Here is a 15,026-nt window from a genome sequence, read left to right as displayed (position 1 = left end):
TCTCCAGCTCCACTCGATTTCCGGAAAAATGGTGGCGTTTAGTTCTTGGACTGCGCTGGGCAGAGAGGTACCCCGCTCTCCCAACTCACAGCCCTTCTTTCACGTTTGCTGACCTTTCTCCAACTGAGACTCCCCGTGACCCCACCAGAACATCCCTCGCGAGTGCTCTCGGGCCCGATACAGGAACAACTCAGAATGGATAAGCATACAGACGTGGGAGCTGGGGTACTGAACACTGAGAAGCCTGGCCTCCCACTTCATAGTTAGTACCAAGCACGGGAGGGTCCGTGCTGCTGGGGGATATGCAGCCACACCGTGAACCCCGGCTTTGCATTTGAGTTAATTAAATGGCTCAGGAGGCCGAGTTAGCACCAGAGGGCATCCGCAAGGGATGGAGAGACGTAGAACGGAGGGATTTTGAGTGGCACAGCTTTGTTTTGTTTTTTCTTGTTTTTTTGCTTAGCGGAAGGGCGGGCTCTTTGGGAGACGCCAGCAAGGAGAGGAGGTTAGGTAGATGCTACCCAACCCCTCTGAGCTGAACGGTTCTCACCCCAGCCTTTGAGTCTCCAGGGTCATTTATAAGTAAAATGATAGGGATTTAGTTAAAGCTGCCTTTAATGGCAGTGGCAGAGCCAGTGCCTGTGGGAATAGAACCCGTGCCAGGCTGCAGCCTGCGCAGCCAGGCCGCTGCCAGAGAAGCAGGCTGGTAACCGCGGAATTGCAATTATTGGTTGAAATGGCAGCTAATTAAGGCACAACCATTGTGCCCGTAGGTGTGAAACGACACAACACAAACAACAGGCCATTCAAGATCACCCTATTTATTTGAAAGCTTATTGGTTACATGACCTTGTCACATCTTCAGGCGACAGGCAAGCTTGGCTGTTGGTAACTCTCTGCTCTGCTCTTTTTTAGTTAGGGTAGGGGTGGGCACACTAGCACAGTATAGCAGGACACCAGTCCTTTTGTTCACCTGCAGCTAGGCTCAAGCTACGTTTTGAAAATGGACCATCACTTAAAAAAAAAAAAAAATTCCTACAAATACCACCGGAGAACGAAGGGCAGGCCTTGGACTACAGATCTGTGAAAATATATGCACTTGAGTCAGACCCACCCCCTGCACAAGAACAGGGTAAGCTAAAATACGTAAATGGAAGTGGATTAAAACGCAGAGCAAGTGAACCCCGTGCCACAACGCATGCCCTCTAGAACCCCCTAGCCTGCCCTTCCGTGTGCATTAAACACATCCTCCCAGGACCTGCCTGGCTCAGGATGCAGCAGCCCTGTCCCCTCCAGCACAGTCAGACTCATGGGGAAGGTCATCAGCTGGTGGTGCTGCAGGGGTGTGCCGGACCACGCAGGAGGCAGAGCAGTTAGAATACAGTTGGAACTGTATTAGTTTATTGGGACCTTGGTGCCTCCCAGCTGCCATGAGCTGAACAGGCCTCCTTCAGCATGAATCTATCCCATGATGTACTCTCACCATCGCCAATAGCAACAGAGCCAAGTAGAAGTACAGACTCAACCCTCGGTTCAGACTAACCCTTCTCTCCCTGTGAATTGTTTGCATCAGGCATTTCATCACAGTGATGACATACTGTGGTGAGACATTCACTTTGCCCGCACTGACCACGCCCATTGGAGGTGGGGACAGGGGCTGACATGACCTGGGGGAACTAGGTCAGGGAAGGGGCCCCTGAACGCTCTCTTGCTTACAGCACAGGGACAGAGAGCATCCGGAGGCATCCTTGGGACCAGGAACCTGCTGGTGTTCATCAGTCTCTGTTGTGAGTTATTTCTCCCTGAATAAATAAACATCTATTCGGCCTATCTGTTTTTCCTGATCTGTATTAAACCACGAATATTCATACCCTTCCCTTTGCAGCTCTAGGATCTGTGTGGTACTTTGAATGAATTGGCCCCCCCCCCCCCCCGCAATCCCATAATCTTTCAGAGAGTGGCACTACTAGGGGGTGTGGCTTCGTTGGAGTGGGTGTGGCCTTGTTGGAGGAAGTGTGTCAGTGTGGGGGCGGGCTTTGAGGTTTCAGATGCTCAGGTTAGTGCCCAGTGTGTCAGTCAATTTCCTGATGACTTCTGGCCAAGATATAGCCAGCACCACATCTGCTAGCCCACCGCCATGCTCCCTGTCATGAGATCTCTGAAATGTAAGCAAGCACCCGGGGTTAAATGCCTTCTTTATAAAAGTTGCCATGGTCATGGTGTTTCTTCACCGCAATACAACCCTATTACAATTGTCTGGTTCTCCCCGGGGCTGCTATGGAGTCCTGTTAAAGTGAAAATCCACACAGCTTTGGTCTCTTCAAGGGCTGAACCCCAAAGGCCTGTTGTTGAGCATCCTGCCCTTCTAAATTACCTCCCTCTTTCTGTAGGTGACCCGATGCACCAAACACAGGTTCCCCACACGACCTGCTGAGCTAAGCAGGCTGTTTCTGCCCCGGATGCCTTCAGACTAAGAGATTGTCCCCAGAGTCGCCAGCCCCTCTCCTGCATGATTTCCATGGACACACATCATCTTCTGACTTGTCCTAATTAGTTATTTCCTTTTATGCCGGTTATGATTTGTAGTTTGGCAGTTCCTTCCTGACAGAAGTTGGGGGTTACATCTCCAGCCCTACAGAAATGCTAGTCCCTGGTAGCAGTTCAGTATTAGTCACCACCATAGTCCTTCACACAGCCCTCTGCCCACTCATTACTCACAGTGATACACGGGCTGAGCCTGAGGAAGGTTAGAATGAGGACAGACCCAAACAGGGATGGAGAGGGAGCAGGGTTCACACAGTCTCTGGTGCAGGAGGGTGGGGCAGGCTCATCACGAAGGATGGGAGGGCTCAGGGTGTAGAGACCAAGAGGTCACAGTGCAGGTGCCATGTTTTCCAGTCTCTATTTATGGCAAGAACACAAAGTGCTCAGACTGCGGAAGGAGAGGGTGATGGTTGCATCTGCAAGGGTATCCTGGGGGCCAGTGCTAGGGAGGCGAGGAGGTATTGCAGGGTGTCCACCAGAGAAGACTGCCTGGATGCGGGTTTAAGACGATAGAAAATCTTTATTAGCTGGCTAGCAAGTAAGTACACTGGGTGTTTGCAATCCCAATGTGGCTCTGAGCCTTCTTCAGGGTGAGCTTTTGAGCGCACGGACACTGTTCTGCTAACAAGAACAGTTCGCCAGAAGCAGAATTACAGAAGCCAAAGGGAAAGGTTAGTACCTTTGGAGACTGCCCCATAGCTATGGACTTTGATGGATTAGGTCTCTGTTTTCATGTTGGTAGGTGATACCGTGCTGAGTTTTATGGCCTGAACGGAGTCAGTTGTGCTAAGATCTGTGCCCTGTTATGTTTCCCTGTGGTCTTAGGGAATGAGTAAAACCATGGACTTGTCCTGTTTTAGTTTAAGATGCAGGACCCCTTACTCTTAACCCAATCAGAATGAGAATTAAAGACCCAGCCAGAGCTGATAGCAGTGTAGGTAGGGGGCCAAGAGAATAGAGACTGGTGTTATTATTATTATTATTATTATTATTATTATTATTATTATTATTTTGTCTCTTTTTGAGTTTTTTCCCAACCATGACAAGATTTTTTTTTCTAGTTACTTCTGATTAATTAGCGTAAAAACAATAGGCTTCTTCAAAGCCATTTATAATTTCCCTCATCTCATGAGCAGCAAGTCTAAACTTGTCTAGTTTTGTAGGATCATTTCTGCAAGGGAAACTAACCGTTGTTTTAATCCAGGAACAGAAACTTTTAATACCTCTAGGTCCTGATCAACCTGACTACTTAGTCTGGGAAACATCAGAAGAGGCACATTTAGTCAAACCATTGGCCCTGCCCACCAAGTGGTCTCAGGAGCCTGGTAATATTCCTATAGTCCATATGAGTTACCCCGGAAGGCCGAGTAGAATAAGGGGGAGGGCCTAGGTTAGATATTAGACAAGTTTTAGTCTCTTGTAAATCCTCTCATGTTAATTTTGGGCTGTCCCTAGTCACAGTGAGTTTTGTCAGTCAACGAATGGGCGAACAATCTGATTAGTTCCTACCCTGTGTAGAGTAGGGGCTGAGAAAGCATAACCAGCAGTCCTGGCTGATTTCTGGCTGGGGATGATTAACTTCATCCCCGGGGTCCCTTCCGATGGCAGGGAGTGATTCTCCAGGTTTTCAAAGGTCAAAATCTTTCTAAGGGGTTTTCCAGGGAGCCTCAACTTTACAATTGTAATTTTTGAATTGGAAACTCCCTGGTTTCTGGCAACTAAGGGACCCAGCCTCAGGGTATGCATAGACTTGTAAACTTTGTATTCCTATCTCAAGAGATAAAACCCCCAATTTTTGCTTATTTGCAACAACCAAACACTTAAAGTGGTTATCAGTGAGCAAAGGTCACTGATTGTGGGATGCTGGTCTATGGTCATCTAGCTAACACCTCTGCTGTATCTGTCTTTCTCAGTTCCTAGGTCCAGGCCTGAAGGCCATGGGGGTCAGACCATAACCCTCTTCTCATACCCATAGGACAAAGCTGGGACTTGGGAGGAGGTAGAGGGGCAGGGAATGGAACAGCCTTAATTTCAATGAGTCCATGGTCCAGAGACACTCATTCGGCACCATCATCCGTGGCTTGCGCTTTCTTGTCCTGGGTGTGGTGGATCCGTTGTGTAATGCCGGCTACCTTCACAGCACAGGGATGAAGAGAATCACCTTGTAGGGTCATTTCCAAGTTGGTTCCAGTGCCCCTTTGGCTACCTACTTGAGCCAGGGAGTATCAGCAGACTGCAACAAGAAAAATCTGGAACTCGAAGGTCAGCTGGGCCTTTCTGATGGCTCCGTGAGTGCTCTTTTTGGAGGACTGGGAGGCCTGTTGTGACTTGAGAAAGACATGGTTAGAGAGTTTTGCCAACTGATGGTCTCTGAGCCCGGGAAGCTGTGGGGGAGGTCTTCCAAATGTAATCCTGTGTGTGTGTGTGTGTGTGTGTGTGTGTGTGTGTGTGTGTGTGTGTGTGGTAAATCCCTCCCTATGTGGGGTGCCTGAAGCAAAGCTAAGGAAGGCCCATGCAAAGCTAGGGAAGGAGGTCTATCCACCCTTTGCTGGGTTCCAAAGAGAGTTTTGTTAGTTTTATTTATTTTTTTTAACATCCTGTTTATTTCTTGTTTTCTACCTTCCCAGGTCTGAGTTCTATATGCACAATGACATTTTCAATTTATTTCCAAGGCCTTAGCTATTTATAGAGAGATTTTGGCCATGAAAGCCACTGGCTACGAGGAGGCCAAATCAGGGAACCAGTTTTCGGAGAAGCTTTTAGGCTACCATCTGAGCGGTTTCAGTCTGGGTGGGGAGTGCATCTGTCCACAAACTGGCACCTATTTTTACCTTCCCCTGGCAGGCCAGATTTCCATGAAGTCAGTTTCTCAGAGTACACCAGGGTGCTGGTCTCTCATTCGGAACTCTTCCTAGCTAAGGGCTCTCTGGTTTGGATTTACTTAGGCACAAAACTGGAATGTGGTTGAGCCATCCTGTGCTAGGTGTAACAAACCTTGGTCTGAGAAACTCAAGGTCTGGTCTCTGGGGATCTTAGGAGTTGTTGTGAGGTATCCACTAGAGAAGACTGTTTGGTTTAAGCCAACATAAAAATCTATGTTGGTGGCCAGAGACTACACTGGGTATCTGGGATCCCAGTGTAGCTTCAAGGCTTTCTCAGTGTGAGCTTTTAAGCACAAAAACACTGTTCTGGTTTGACATACTTTGGTCAATAAGAACAGTTAGCCAGAAGCAGAATTGCAGAAGCCAAATGCAAGGTTAGTACTTTTGGAGAGTTTCCTGTAACTATGGAAAACTTTGTTTTCATTTTGGTAGGTGGTACTGACCATATAATTAGTTTTATGGCCTGGTTGATACTCCTATCATGGAGTCAGTTGTGCTAAGGTCGGGGAGGCCTACTAAGTTCTGGGGTCCTGTTACAGAGGCAGGAGGTGAGAGACATTTAGTGAGCAGGGAAAGGTTCAGGGATAATCAAGATTGGGTGAATAAAGGGGTCAGTATGGGTCTTGGGGTGAAGAGTGGAGAGAGGTGATAGCTGAAAACCACAGCCTGGTCTGGAAAGACATGAGGCTGCTGATTCAGGGGCATCGTGGGACACAGCAGAGATATGGGTTCAGAGGAGGGTGGCAGGTCACCAGTGGTCATGGTAAGCCAGCTCGCATTGGGTTCTGTTAGAGTAAAAGCTTTGCTCCAGCCCCTGGCATCAATACACCCAAAGAGTCTGGGATGTTATGGTGGAGGTTCCACCCAAGCCATCCTGCCCTATCTCCCTCCAAACCCTAATATATCTCAGAAAGCCCGCCAAATGATGATCCCCTCTCCTCAGAGATGCTCAAGATCACTCCCATAGGGTATTTAAACTGTTCCCCCAGAGAATAGACTCATGGTTTTTCCCGTCTCTCTTTCCCACCTCCTCTCTGGGGGACTGGAAGGCCACCCAGGAGCATTAAATGTGGGCCTTTTCTAATTCAGTTTGCTTTGGATTGCTGCATTATCGGGGTGGAGAAGTTTTTCAGGCTCCTCACAAGGAAGAGCCCCAAAGGCCATCAAATGCTGGGATCCCACCTCACTCACCTGAGAGACTAAGCCATGACAGTGTCCTCATAATCCACCTGTGCGGATGGCCTCTCCACTCTCCTCCTTTGGGATTTCATGCTGAGTTAAGAGACCAGAGACTTCAGTGTGGACAATGTAGGGAATCAGGTACAGCAGCCACCTCCCTGGAGTCCTGGTGGTAGGCTGTGAGGGTGGCTGAGGGAGAGACAGACACCCAGACCACAGGCCCCAGCTGTGGAAGACAACCTTCTTCCTTGAGCTCTTAGCTGTCATGCTGACGACATCCAGCCTCGTGGACTGAGCAAATATTGGACTCTTGGACTTTCTGTCGGTCTTTGTTGGAATAGTCAGACCATAGATTATAACCTATAATCCACTGTAATAAGTCCAGTGTGTGTGTATGTGTGTGTGTGTGAGAGAGAGTGTGTGCGTGAGTGTGTGTGTGCATGAGTGTGTGAGTGTGAGTGTGTGTGTGAGTGTGTGAGTGTGAGTGTGTGTGTATGTGTGTGTGAGAGAGAGAATGTGCGTGAGTGTGTGTGTGTGTGAGTGTGTGAGTGTGAGTGTGTGTGTGTATGTGTGTGTGTGAGAGAGAGAGAATGTGTGTGTGTGTGAGTGTGTGAGTGTGAGTGTGTGTGTGTGAGTGTGAGTGTGTGTGTGAGTGTGAGGGTGTGTGCGTGAGTGTGAGTGTGTGAGTGTGAGTGTGTGTGAGAGAGAATGTGTGTGAGTGTGTGAGTGTGTGAGTGTGAGTGTGTGTGTGAGTGTGTGAGTGTGAGAGAGAGAATGTGCGTGAGTGTGTGCGTGTGTGTGAGTGTGTGAGTGTGAGTGTGTGAGTGTGAGTGTGTGTGAGTGTGTGTGAGTGTGAGTGTGTGTGTGAGTGTGTGAGTGTGAGTGCGTGAGTGTGTGTGTGAGTGTGTGAGTGTGTGTGCGCGCGTGAGTGTGTGAGTGTGAGTGTGTGCGCGTGAGTGTGTGAGTGTGAGTGTGTGTGTGTATACTTACATTCTATCAGTCCTAGTTCTCTGGAGAACTCTCACTAATACACTCCCCCAGCTTGTCAGTCAGTGGCCATGAGCTCCCTGCCTGGGTACCAAACCTCAAGATCCCCATCTTACCTTCCAGCACTAGTAACCTGAGATTCAGTCTGGTGTCTCCACCCGCCTGCCCTCCTCACACCTCTGCTTTGTCCAAAGAGCAACACTCACCCGAGGAAGAGGTAGCAGATCCCAAGGAGCAGGAATTTGATAGCTGCCTCTCCTATTGCCACTACCACCACCTCTGACAGGGGCCCTGATTTCCCTGAAGAAAGGTGGATGGACCTGAATTTACTGTGAATCCTAGACAGAGTTTACCCTCTCTCATTAGCATCCCAGACCTGAGACTGCATTAGCCCAAGCCTCCCTGACTCCCTCACCCTGTTGCCAACAATACATCAGAAAAAAAAAATCACCTTCTTTCATAATTAAAGCTTCCATCATGGAAGCATGGTGGCCATCTGCAAGCTTACTACTCAGAAGGATGAAGCAATAGGAATATGGGTTCAAAGCCAGCTTGGGTTACATAGCAAGTTTATGCATCAAAAATCATAATCAGCAGTTGCAATTGAAAATACCAAGGACTTACAGACCTGGGGACATGCTTGCATGTTGTGGTAGTGGGCTGTTTTCAAGCACACAAAAAGAACTTTTACAGCTTAAAATTATGAGGAACTCAAATGCCTTTAATCTTAGCCCCCAGCAGACTGAGGCAGTTTTATGTCTATATGAATATCTACACCTATATCTATCTTGAGGCCAGCCTGGTAACATAGTGAGGCCTTTCCTCAAAGATAGAGTAGAAGGTCTCTACAACCCAGCTCATGATAGTTACATAATCGTTGCATAATGCTTCTCAGAAAAGAATCAAATGGCCAAGTAGAGATAAGGTTGCTCACGGGCCTGTGACTCACCTTGTTACCATCTAGCTAACAATCAGGTTAAGCCAGATTGAATGGCCAGTGATCCTGTCTTCTCCCCAGCGTGGAATTATAAGCACATGCCACAATACCCAGCTTCCTTCTGTCCCTCCCCCCATCCCTCCCTTCGTCCCTCCCCCTTCTGTGTGTGTGTGTGTGTGTGTGTGAAATGTGGGTTTTGGGAATTGAACTTTACTCACTGAGATTTCTCCCCATTCCCTACATTTTCCTTGTCTTTATGTCTGGTCAAAAGGCATTAAATAAGCCCAAGGCAATACCAAACTTCTCCTGATAACATCCAAAAGATTTCCAGTGACAGGGGGTGGTGGGTCAATGCTCATCCTAGGGTTAGTCCACAGGACCCAAAACAAAACAAAACAGGTTTGCTCCACCTAGTCAGTGGAAGTATACACTCTCCTAGCTCCCTGCTGGGAATGTTTTACTGTTCAGCAGCGTGAAGAACCACTTGGCCATCATTCTTTATATCAGAAAGACACCAGATCCAGATGCAGTTTGTATTTGGGAATTAGTAACTCTCTCTCTCTCTCTCTCTCTCTCTCTCTCTCTCTCTCTCACACACACACACACACACACACACACACACAACTATTCACTGCGCATGGCTTTTGGCAGAATGACATCAATGGGTTGGCTGCCCAACAGTACAAAATGTCCACAGAAATGGATCCAACCAGTGTGGACCAGAGTCATGGAGAACAAAAACCGATAGGCTACTGATATCCCGAGTCCTTTCAGGCTACATGTGGACCACCGAGAGCTCAGTACTGTGTGTTGTCACTGGTCTGTCCTGAGAAGGGGACCGAACTTCCGAGAATGTTTGCCCATATGACCGTGTGTCCTGCATGCACCTGAAGATCCAAGCCGACAGACTCACGTGCTGAGGTTTCGGGCAGATCCACTTTCAGAGGACTGAAAGCATCTGGAGTGTGGGATTCTGCTTTGTGAGTGCTGGTCTACCCCTGTGATGACCCCAGAGTCCCTCAGTAAGCCCCAAAGGGTTGAGGAGTCAGTAGGGACAGGTGCTCTGGCATGTACTGTGCATGGGAAAGCTAACCCGTTTTCTAAGAAGGGGGTCTTTGTGTTCAGGATAAGGAAGGATGGACCCTGCTCTGAGCTACAGAGACCCTGTTATTCCAACACCAGATGACTCCCCCTACCTGGGTCAGCTCCTTTAGAGTCGTGGGTTGTGGTGTTCAGCGTAGTATCTTGGAAAAACAAAAAACAGAAACAAAAAACTTAGTGTCTCAGGTTTCAGCACCATTCCCCATAACTGCCCAGAAAGCATAGCATGGGAGGGTTATGGGGCCTGCATTTATCTTAGTTCCCACCCAACTATGACCCATGACATGGAGCCCAACCCTGGATTGAACTCACAGGTGACGTTGATCTGGACAGTCTTTTGAACAATTACACCAGCCCCAGGGAAGGTCACTTGACAGATAAGGTTGGTGCCATGGTCCTGGAGCCTGGGTGTGAGGGTCAGCACTGAGGAAAAGGTGGTCCTGGGGCCCAGGGATATGGGGGCAGTTGACGTCCAGGAGAACATGGGAGGTGTTCCCTCCTTACAGGCCCAGGGCACAGAGCATGTCACTTTGCTGGGATGGCCAAGCTCCAGCCTCTGTGGGATGTCGATGTTGGGGGTGTGACTGAGGGCTGGCAATGCCAGAAAGACATTCCGGATCAGGACAGGGGAGGAGAAGCCTAGCCCAGCCCAGCGCCCAGCCCAGCCCAGCCCAGCCCAGTCCAGCCTAGCGCCCAGCCCAGCCCAGCCTAGCCCAGCCCAGCCCAGGTTCGGATCCAGCTCCTCCATTACCCTGCTCCATCCCCCGTGACTCTCAGGCTTGCGATCCCAGCCCTGCATTATGGCATCCATGAACCTCCTCTGTGGTCACCATGGAGCCAGTACTTTACCCGTCACATTCAGAAAGAATGGATTCTCATGGAAATTCCACTTAAAGGTATCAGTTTCCATTCTGAAGAAGTAATAACCGCTGTCGCTCCTCTGTGCATCTCTGACATGCAGTGAGCAGTCGTAGATCCTCGGGTCCCCAAAGAGATGGAATTGGCTCTGAGTCCCCTGCACTTTTTTATTTGGGTTGTTTGTAGCCACTGGGAAATCAAGGTCTGTATTCGCCCCTCCAGGGAACCAGTAGCCGAAGACGGTGGTATCTAAATTTGAGACCCTGAAGTGATTAAAGAATGTGCAGGGCACGAAGACACACAGACCCTCCTGCACTGTCACGAGGCTGGACTCCAGTTCCAACTTGTATTCCTCGTCTGTAAACATGGACTCTGCAGGGAGAAGAAAGTCGTTTCCACATGCCCATCCACATACCCAGAGCAGGAGCAGCAGCATGCCAGCTGGGGGCCTGGGATTCCGTGAGTCGTTGAAGGAGAGGGCTCCAGCAGGCGAAGCTTCATAGGGACTGGGGAAGCTGCAGCGTCAACAGCTTTCAGCTCACAGAAGAGGAACCAGGACTTCAGGTGGCCTGATTCTTCCTGACTGCAGAGAACACAGGAAAACCCAGCAATCAGATGTCAAAGAGACCTGAGAGACCTAGGCAGAGAGGAACAGGGAAGAGCTGTGGAGATAGATCAGTCTGCAAAGTGTTCAGATTCACAGCACGCACAAAAATACGAGTATGGCAGTGTTTGTGCATAATCCTAGTGCTAGGGAGGCAGAGACAGGAGGAGCCCTAGAGCTTGTTGGCCAGCCATTCTACCTTAATTGGTTATCTCCAGATTCAGTGAGAGACTCTGTCTTAAAAAAAAAAAAAAAAAAAAAAAAAAAAAGAGGGTTAGGAACTGGAGAGATGGCTCAGTGGTTTAAAGCGTTTATTGATCTCGTAGTAGACCCAGGTTCAATTCCCAGCACCCATTTGGTGGCCCCCAGCTTTCCACAACTCCAGTTCCAAGGGACTTGATATCCTCTTCAGACCTGCACCAGGCATGCAGGTGGTGTACACATACACACCCAGGCAAAGCAGTGATACACATAAAATAAAATAATAAATCTTAAAAAGATTTAATGAGGCAGAGAAGACACTTGACATTAACCTCTGGCCCTCACACACACACTCCTGCATGAACACTGCATACACAAATACATGCACATGCATATACGCGGGAAGGAAGGGGGGAAAGGGTGGATGGATGGAGGGAGGGAGGGAGGAAGAAAACAGGAATTATGAAGGAGGGTGGTTCAGACAGGCATCCTGGGGCATGGCGACAGGGCAGCCCAGACCTAGCGACCTTTGCCTGCGACCTGTACATGTTTCCTTTCTCCTATGAATGGTCTTGGTCGATGTGACTGAGTGAAGGATTTTGCCCAGTGGGGACCACCCTGCATTATGAATGGCCTTCAGATTCAATCACAAGTGTTTCTCTAAGGGAAAAGCACAGGGAGGTGGGGCACCAGTTCAGGGTTGAGGCCATGTGACTCTGGAGGCAGAGATGGGGGCGATGGATAGGGGACAAGGGTAACAGCAGCCTCCACCAAGTGTGGAAACAAGGGGTGGACAGCCTCTCCTCTCTGGTCTCTTCAGGGACAGCCACCCTGGGAGCACACTGCTTGGCACCAAAGAACATGATTTTGGATGTTCAACCTCTTTAACCAGAGAGGAAGCATCTGTGTCCCAGACACCTGCTGTGGTTGTTTGAGGCTATCATCAAAACCTCATGAGAAGGGAGCCGCTGAGTAGCTCTGAGAGATCCCCCCACCCCCACCCCCCAGGGAAGGAAGGGGGCAAGCCTCCCCCACAAGCAACAGTGTCTGTGTTCTGGTGTTTAAAACTTTCTTATGTGTTTATGTTGAGTCCACAAAGCGCAGTGTTTCAGAGTCACATTTCTCCTCTAATACATCGTGTGTCTACAGCCATACCTCTGTGAACACACCATAATCTAAGTACAACTTAGTGGTACCTTTTACGTATCCACTCCTCTCATTACCTTCTCTTAGCCCTCATCTTCCCTTCCACGAATCCCCATCTGTCTTAGTCGTGGTTCTCTAGAGTGACATAATTTATAGACCGAATCTTTATATAGATAGAGGATTTATTAGAATAACTTACAGACTACAGTATGGGAGAAGTTGTACCATATATTAGATGCTGATTCAAAGCATATACCACCTTCTGGAGAACCCTGCCTCAGTCCTCCAGGCTAATGCCACCCAATCAGCCCCGAAACTGTGTCTTCAAAGGGCCATTCTATCTTCGTATCAGGCCAGTTGCTTCAGGATAATGGCAAGACCGGTGGATTTCATGATCATGAGCCAACTGTCAAACTCCTCTGGCTGTACAGTGAGTTCCGTGGTCAGAAATACTGTGTGGGATGCAGTGATGGTGGGTACAACATTCTGCAAATCCATGCATGGCGGTTTCAGCAGAAGCATGGCAAATCCATAGCCAGAATAAGTACCTACTGTGGTAAGGACAAAGTCCTTTCCGTGGAGGAAGTGGTCCCATGTAGTCAACTGCCACCAGGGTGCTGGCTGGTCACCCTGGGGAATGGTGGCACATCAGAGGCTCTCTCTGCTGTTGGAAGATCTGGCACTTAGCAGCATCTGTAGCCAGGTCAGCCTTCGTGAGAGGCAGTCATGTTGTGAAGCCTAGGCAAGACCTCCTCCCCCATCGCTGTCGCCATGGCCGCTTTGATCACGGACCCATCGGCCAACGGCAGGAATGACTGTCACAGAGTGGGCCATCCTATTTACTTGCTTACTGAACTCCTCAGCCGGAGTCACCTTTTGATGTGTATTCACGCGGAACATAAGTGTCTTCACATCCTTTTTCCACTTGGAAACGACACGCATCTGACCATTTCTCTGTGAAGATTTCCCATTGCTGGTGTCTTTCAGAAGGGGTTGTGGTGCTGCAGCTGGTCTCTTCCAGATGGTACCTGCATAACGTGTAGGTACCATCAGCAAACTGGGCGCCCAGTCTTCTCTTTCTCAGTCAGCCAGTCACAGGGCAGACTCCATGATACTGTAGGTGCATTCTTGGGCAGCAGACAGTGTTGTAAGCAGGAGTAGGAAATGCAGGCATTTGGGAAACTTCTTCATGTAACTTGCTTGTGACTTCAGGGCCTGCTCAGGTCCAATGATGCAAATACCGCTCCCATTTGACAATGGGTTGCTGCTGTGCAGTGACTTGGTGGATCAGATAACACCCAGCTCATGATGGGCAGCCCACATCCCGTGGCAACTTGGTGACCCACTATCAAATGTTCACTTTCCACCAAGGCCCCATAGCTGGCCATGAGATGTCTCGCAAAGGGAGAATAGTTATCTGTGGATGACGGTAGAGCCTTGCTCCAAAATCCTAAGGTCTCTTCTGCGATTCACCCAAGGCTCCAAACGACATCCCTGTCTGCCACCGACACCTCGAGTACCATTGGGTCTTCTGGATTGTGTGGTCCAAGGGGGAGAGCCGTCTGCACAGCAGCCTTGACCTGAAGAGCCTTCTCCTGTCCCAGACCCCACTCAAAGTTAGCATCTTCCTGTTGTATATGGGACAGAAAAACACACCCAAGTGGGAAATGTTCTGTCTCTAGAATCCAGACAGGACAACTAAATGTTGCTCTTCTTTCTTGGTGGTGGGAGGGGCCAGATAGAAGGAGTATCTCTGCATGCCACACACCCTGGACTCCTAAGAGGTGTACAAGGCCCTTGAATTTCAAGAAAGCATGTGTTGTTAGCCGGGTGTTGGTGGCGCACACCTTCAATCAGGAGGCAGAGGCAGGTGGATCTCTGTGAGTTTGAGGCCAGCCTGGTCTACAGAGTGAGTCCCAGGACAGGCTCCAAAGCGACACAGAGAAACCCTGTCTCGAAAAACCAAGGGAGAAGGGGTGGACCAACCAATCAAACAAAAAGCCAAGAAACAAAACAAAACAACAATATCAACAAAAACAACACACCTGGGGGCCAGGCATGGGCACTGCCCACCAGAAAGTTCTGAGAACACCTTGTTTGCTTAACCTTGAGAGCACGGGAGTGCTACAGCTGGGTGGGGAGGAAGGGAGCTGTAAGGGACAGGTGCTTAAATTCCCCGACATGTGGTGGCATGGGCAGGCCTGTTTGCCACCATTTGGTGTCGTACACGTGGCTGTTTGCGTCCACTGCTGCTTTGCAGAGACGCTCCTGCTCACGCGTCTGCGAGGTTTAGGACCACCACATCTGTTCACACCCGTGCCATCCCCCAGGGCCACCGCTTGGTGACAGCGGCTGGCAAGACTACCCTGGCTGATGAGTGGTTACGCTGGGACACAAGCATGCAAACAAGCATGTCAAGGGCTCCGAGTAGCAGCAATGGACGTGGCTCATGAACAGGCATGGCGGTAACAGCCTGTGATGGCGTTGGGACAGTGCAGGCGCGTAAACAGGTATCCCCAGAGCCCTGGGCTACAGTGGGTGTTCAACCAGGCATGCCCAGGCCACCAATTAGCATGGGCCATGGCAG

General features: G+C 49.5%; 1 protein-coding gene and 1 pseudogene across 1 annotated transcript; both read right to left on the bottom strand.

Annotated features, from left to right (window-relative positions):
• Positions 1 to 6,625: 6,625 nt before the first annotated feature.
• LOC127213802 (myeloid cell surface antigen CD33) lies at positions 6,626 to 12,533 on the bottom strand. The gene is made up of 6 exons (XM_051174254.1): positions 12,517 to 12,533; positions 10,480 to 11,003; positions 9,943 to 10,221; positions 9,726 to 9,773; positions 7,799 to 7,892; positions 6,626 to 6,698 (listed from the first exon to the last, which is right to left on the bottom strand). The coding sequence occupies exons 1-6, from the start codon at positions 12,531 to 12,533 to the stop codon at positions 6,626 to 6,628; spliced, it is 1,035 nt and encodes a 344-aa protein (XP_051030211.1).
• Positions 12,534 to 12,641: 108 nt separating this feature from the next.
• Positions 12,642 to 14,198, bottom strand: LOC127213801 (uncharacterized; annotated as a pseudogene).
• Between the last annotated feature and the right edge of the window lie 828 nt (positions 14,199 to 15,026).

This window comes from Phodopus roborovskii, unplaced genomic scaffold (assembly GCF_943737965.1).
Source record: "Phodopus roborovskii unplaced genomic scaffold, PHOROB, whole genome shotgun sequence".
NCBI classification, from domain to species: domain Eukaryota; kingdom Metazoa; phylum Chordata; class Mammalia; order Rodentia; family Cricetidae; genus Phodopus; species Phodopus roborovskii.
Note: the sequence above shows the minus strand (reverse complement) of the source record. Positions and strands in the feature narration are given on the sequence as shown.

Bases quoted from the DNA above. Each gene is read 5' to 3' on its own strand.
- LOC127213802 (XM_051174254.1), bottom strand. The intron at 10,222-10,479 runs GTAAAGTACTGG...TGGCATTGCCAG, and splicing joins ATTCTTTCTGAATGTGACGG to CCCTCAGTCACACCCCCAAC. The intron at 9,774-9,942 runs GTGAGTTCAATC...TGTTTTTCCAAG, and splicing joins TGTCCAGATCAACGTCACCT to ATACTACGCTGAACACCACA.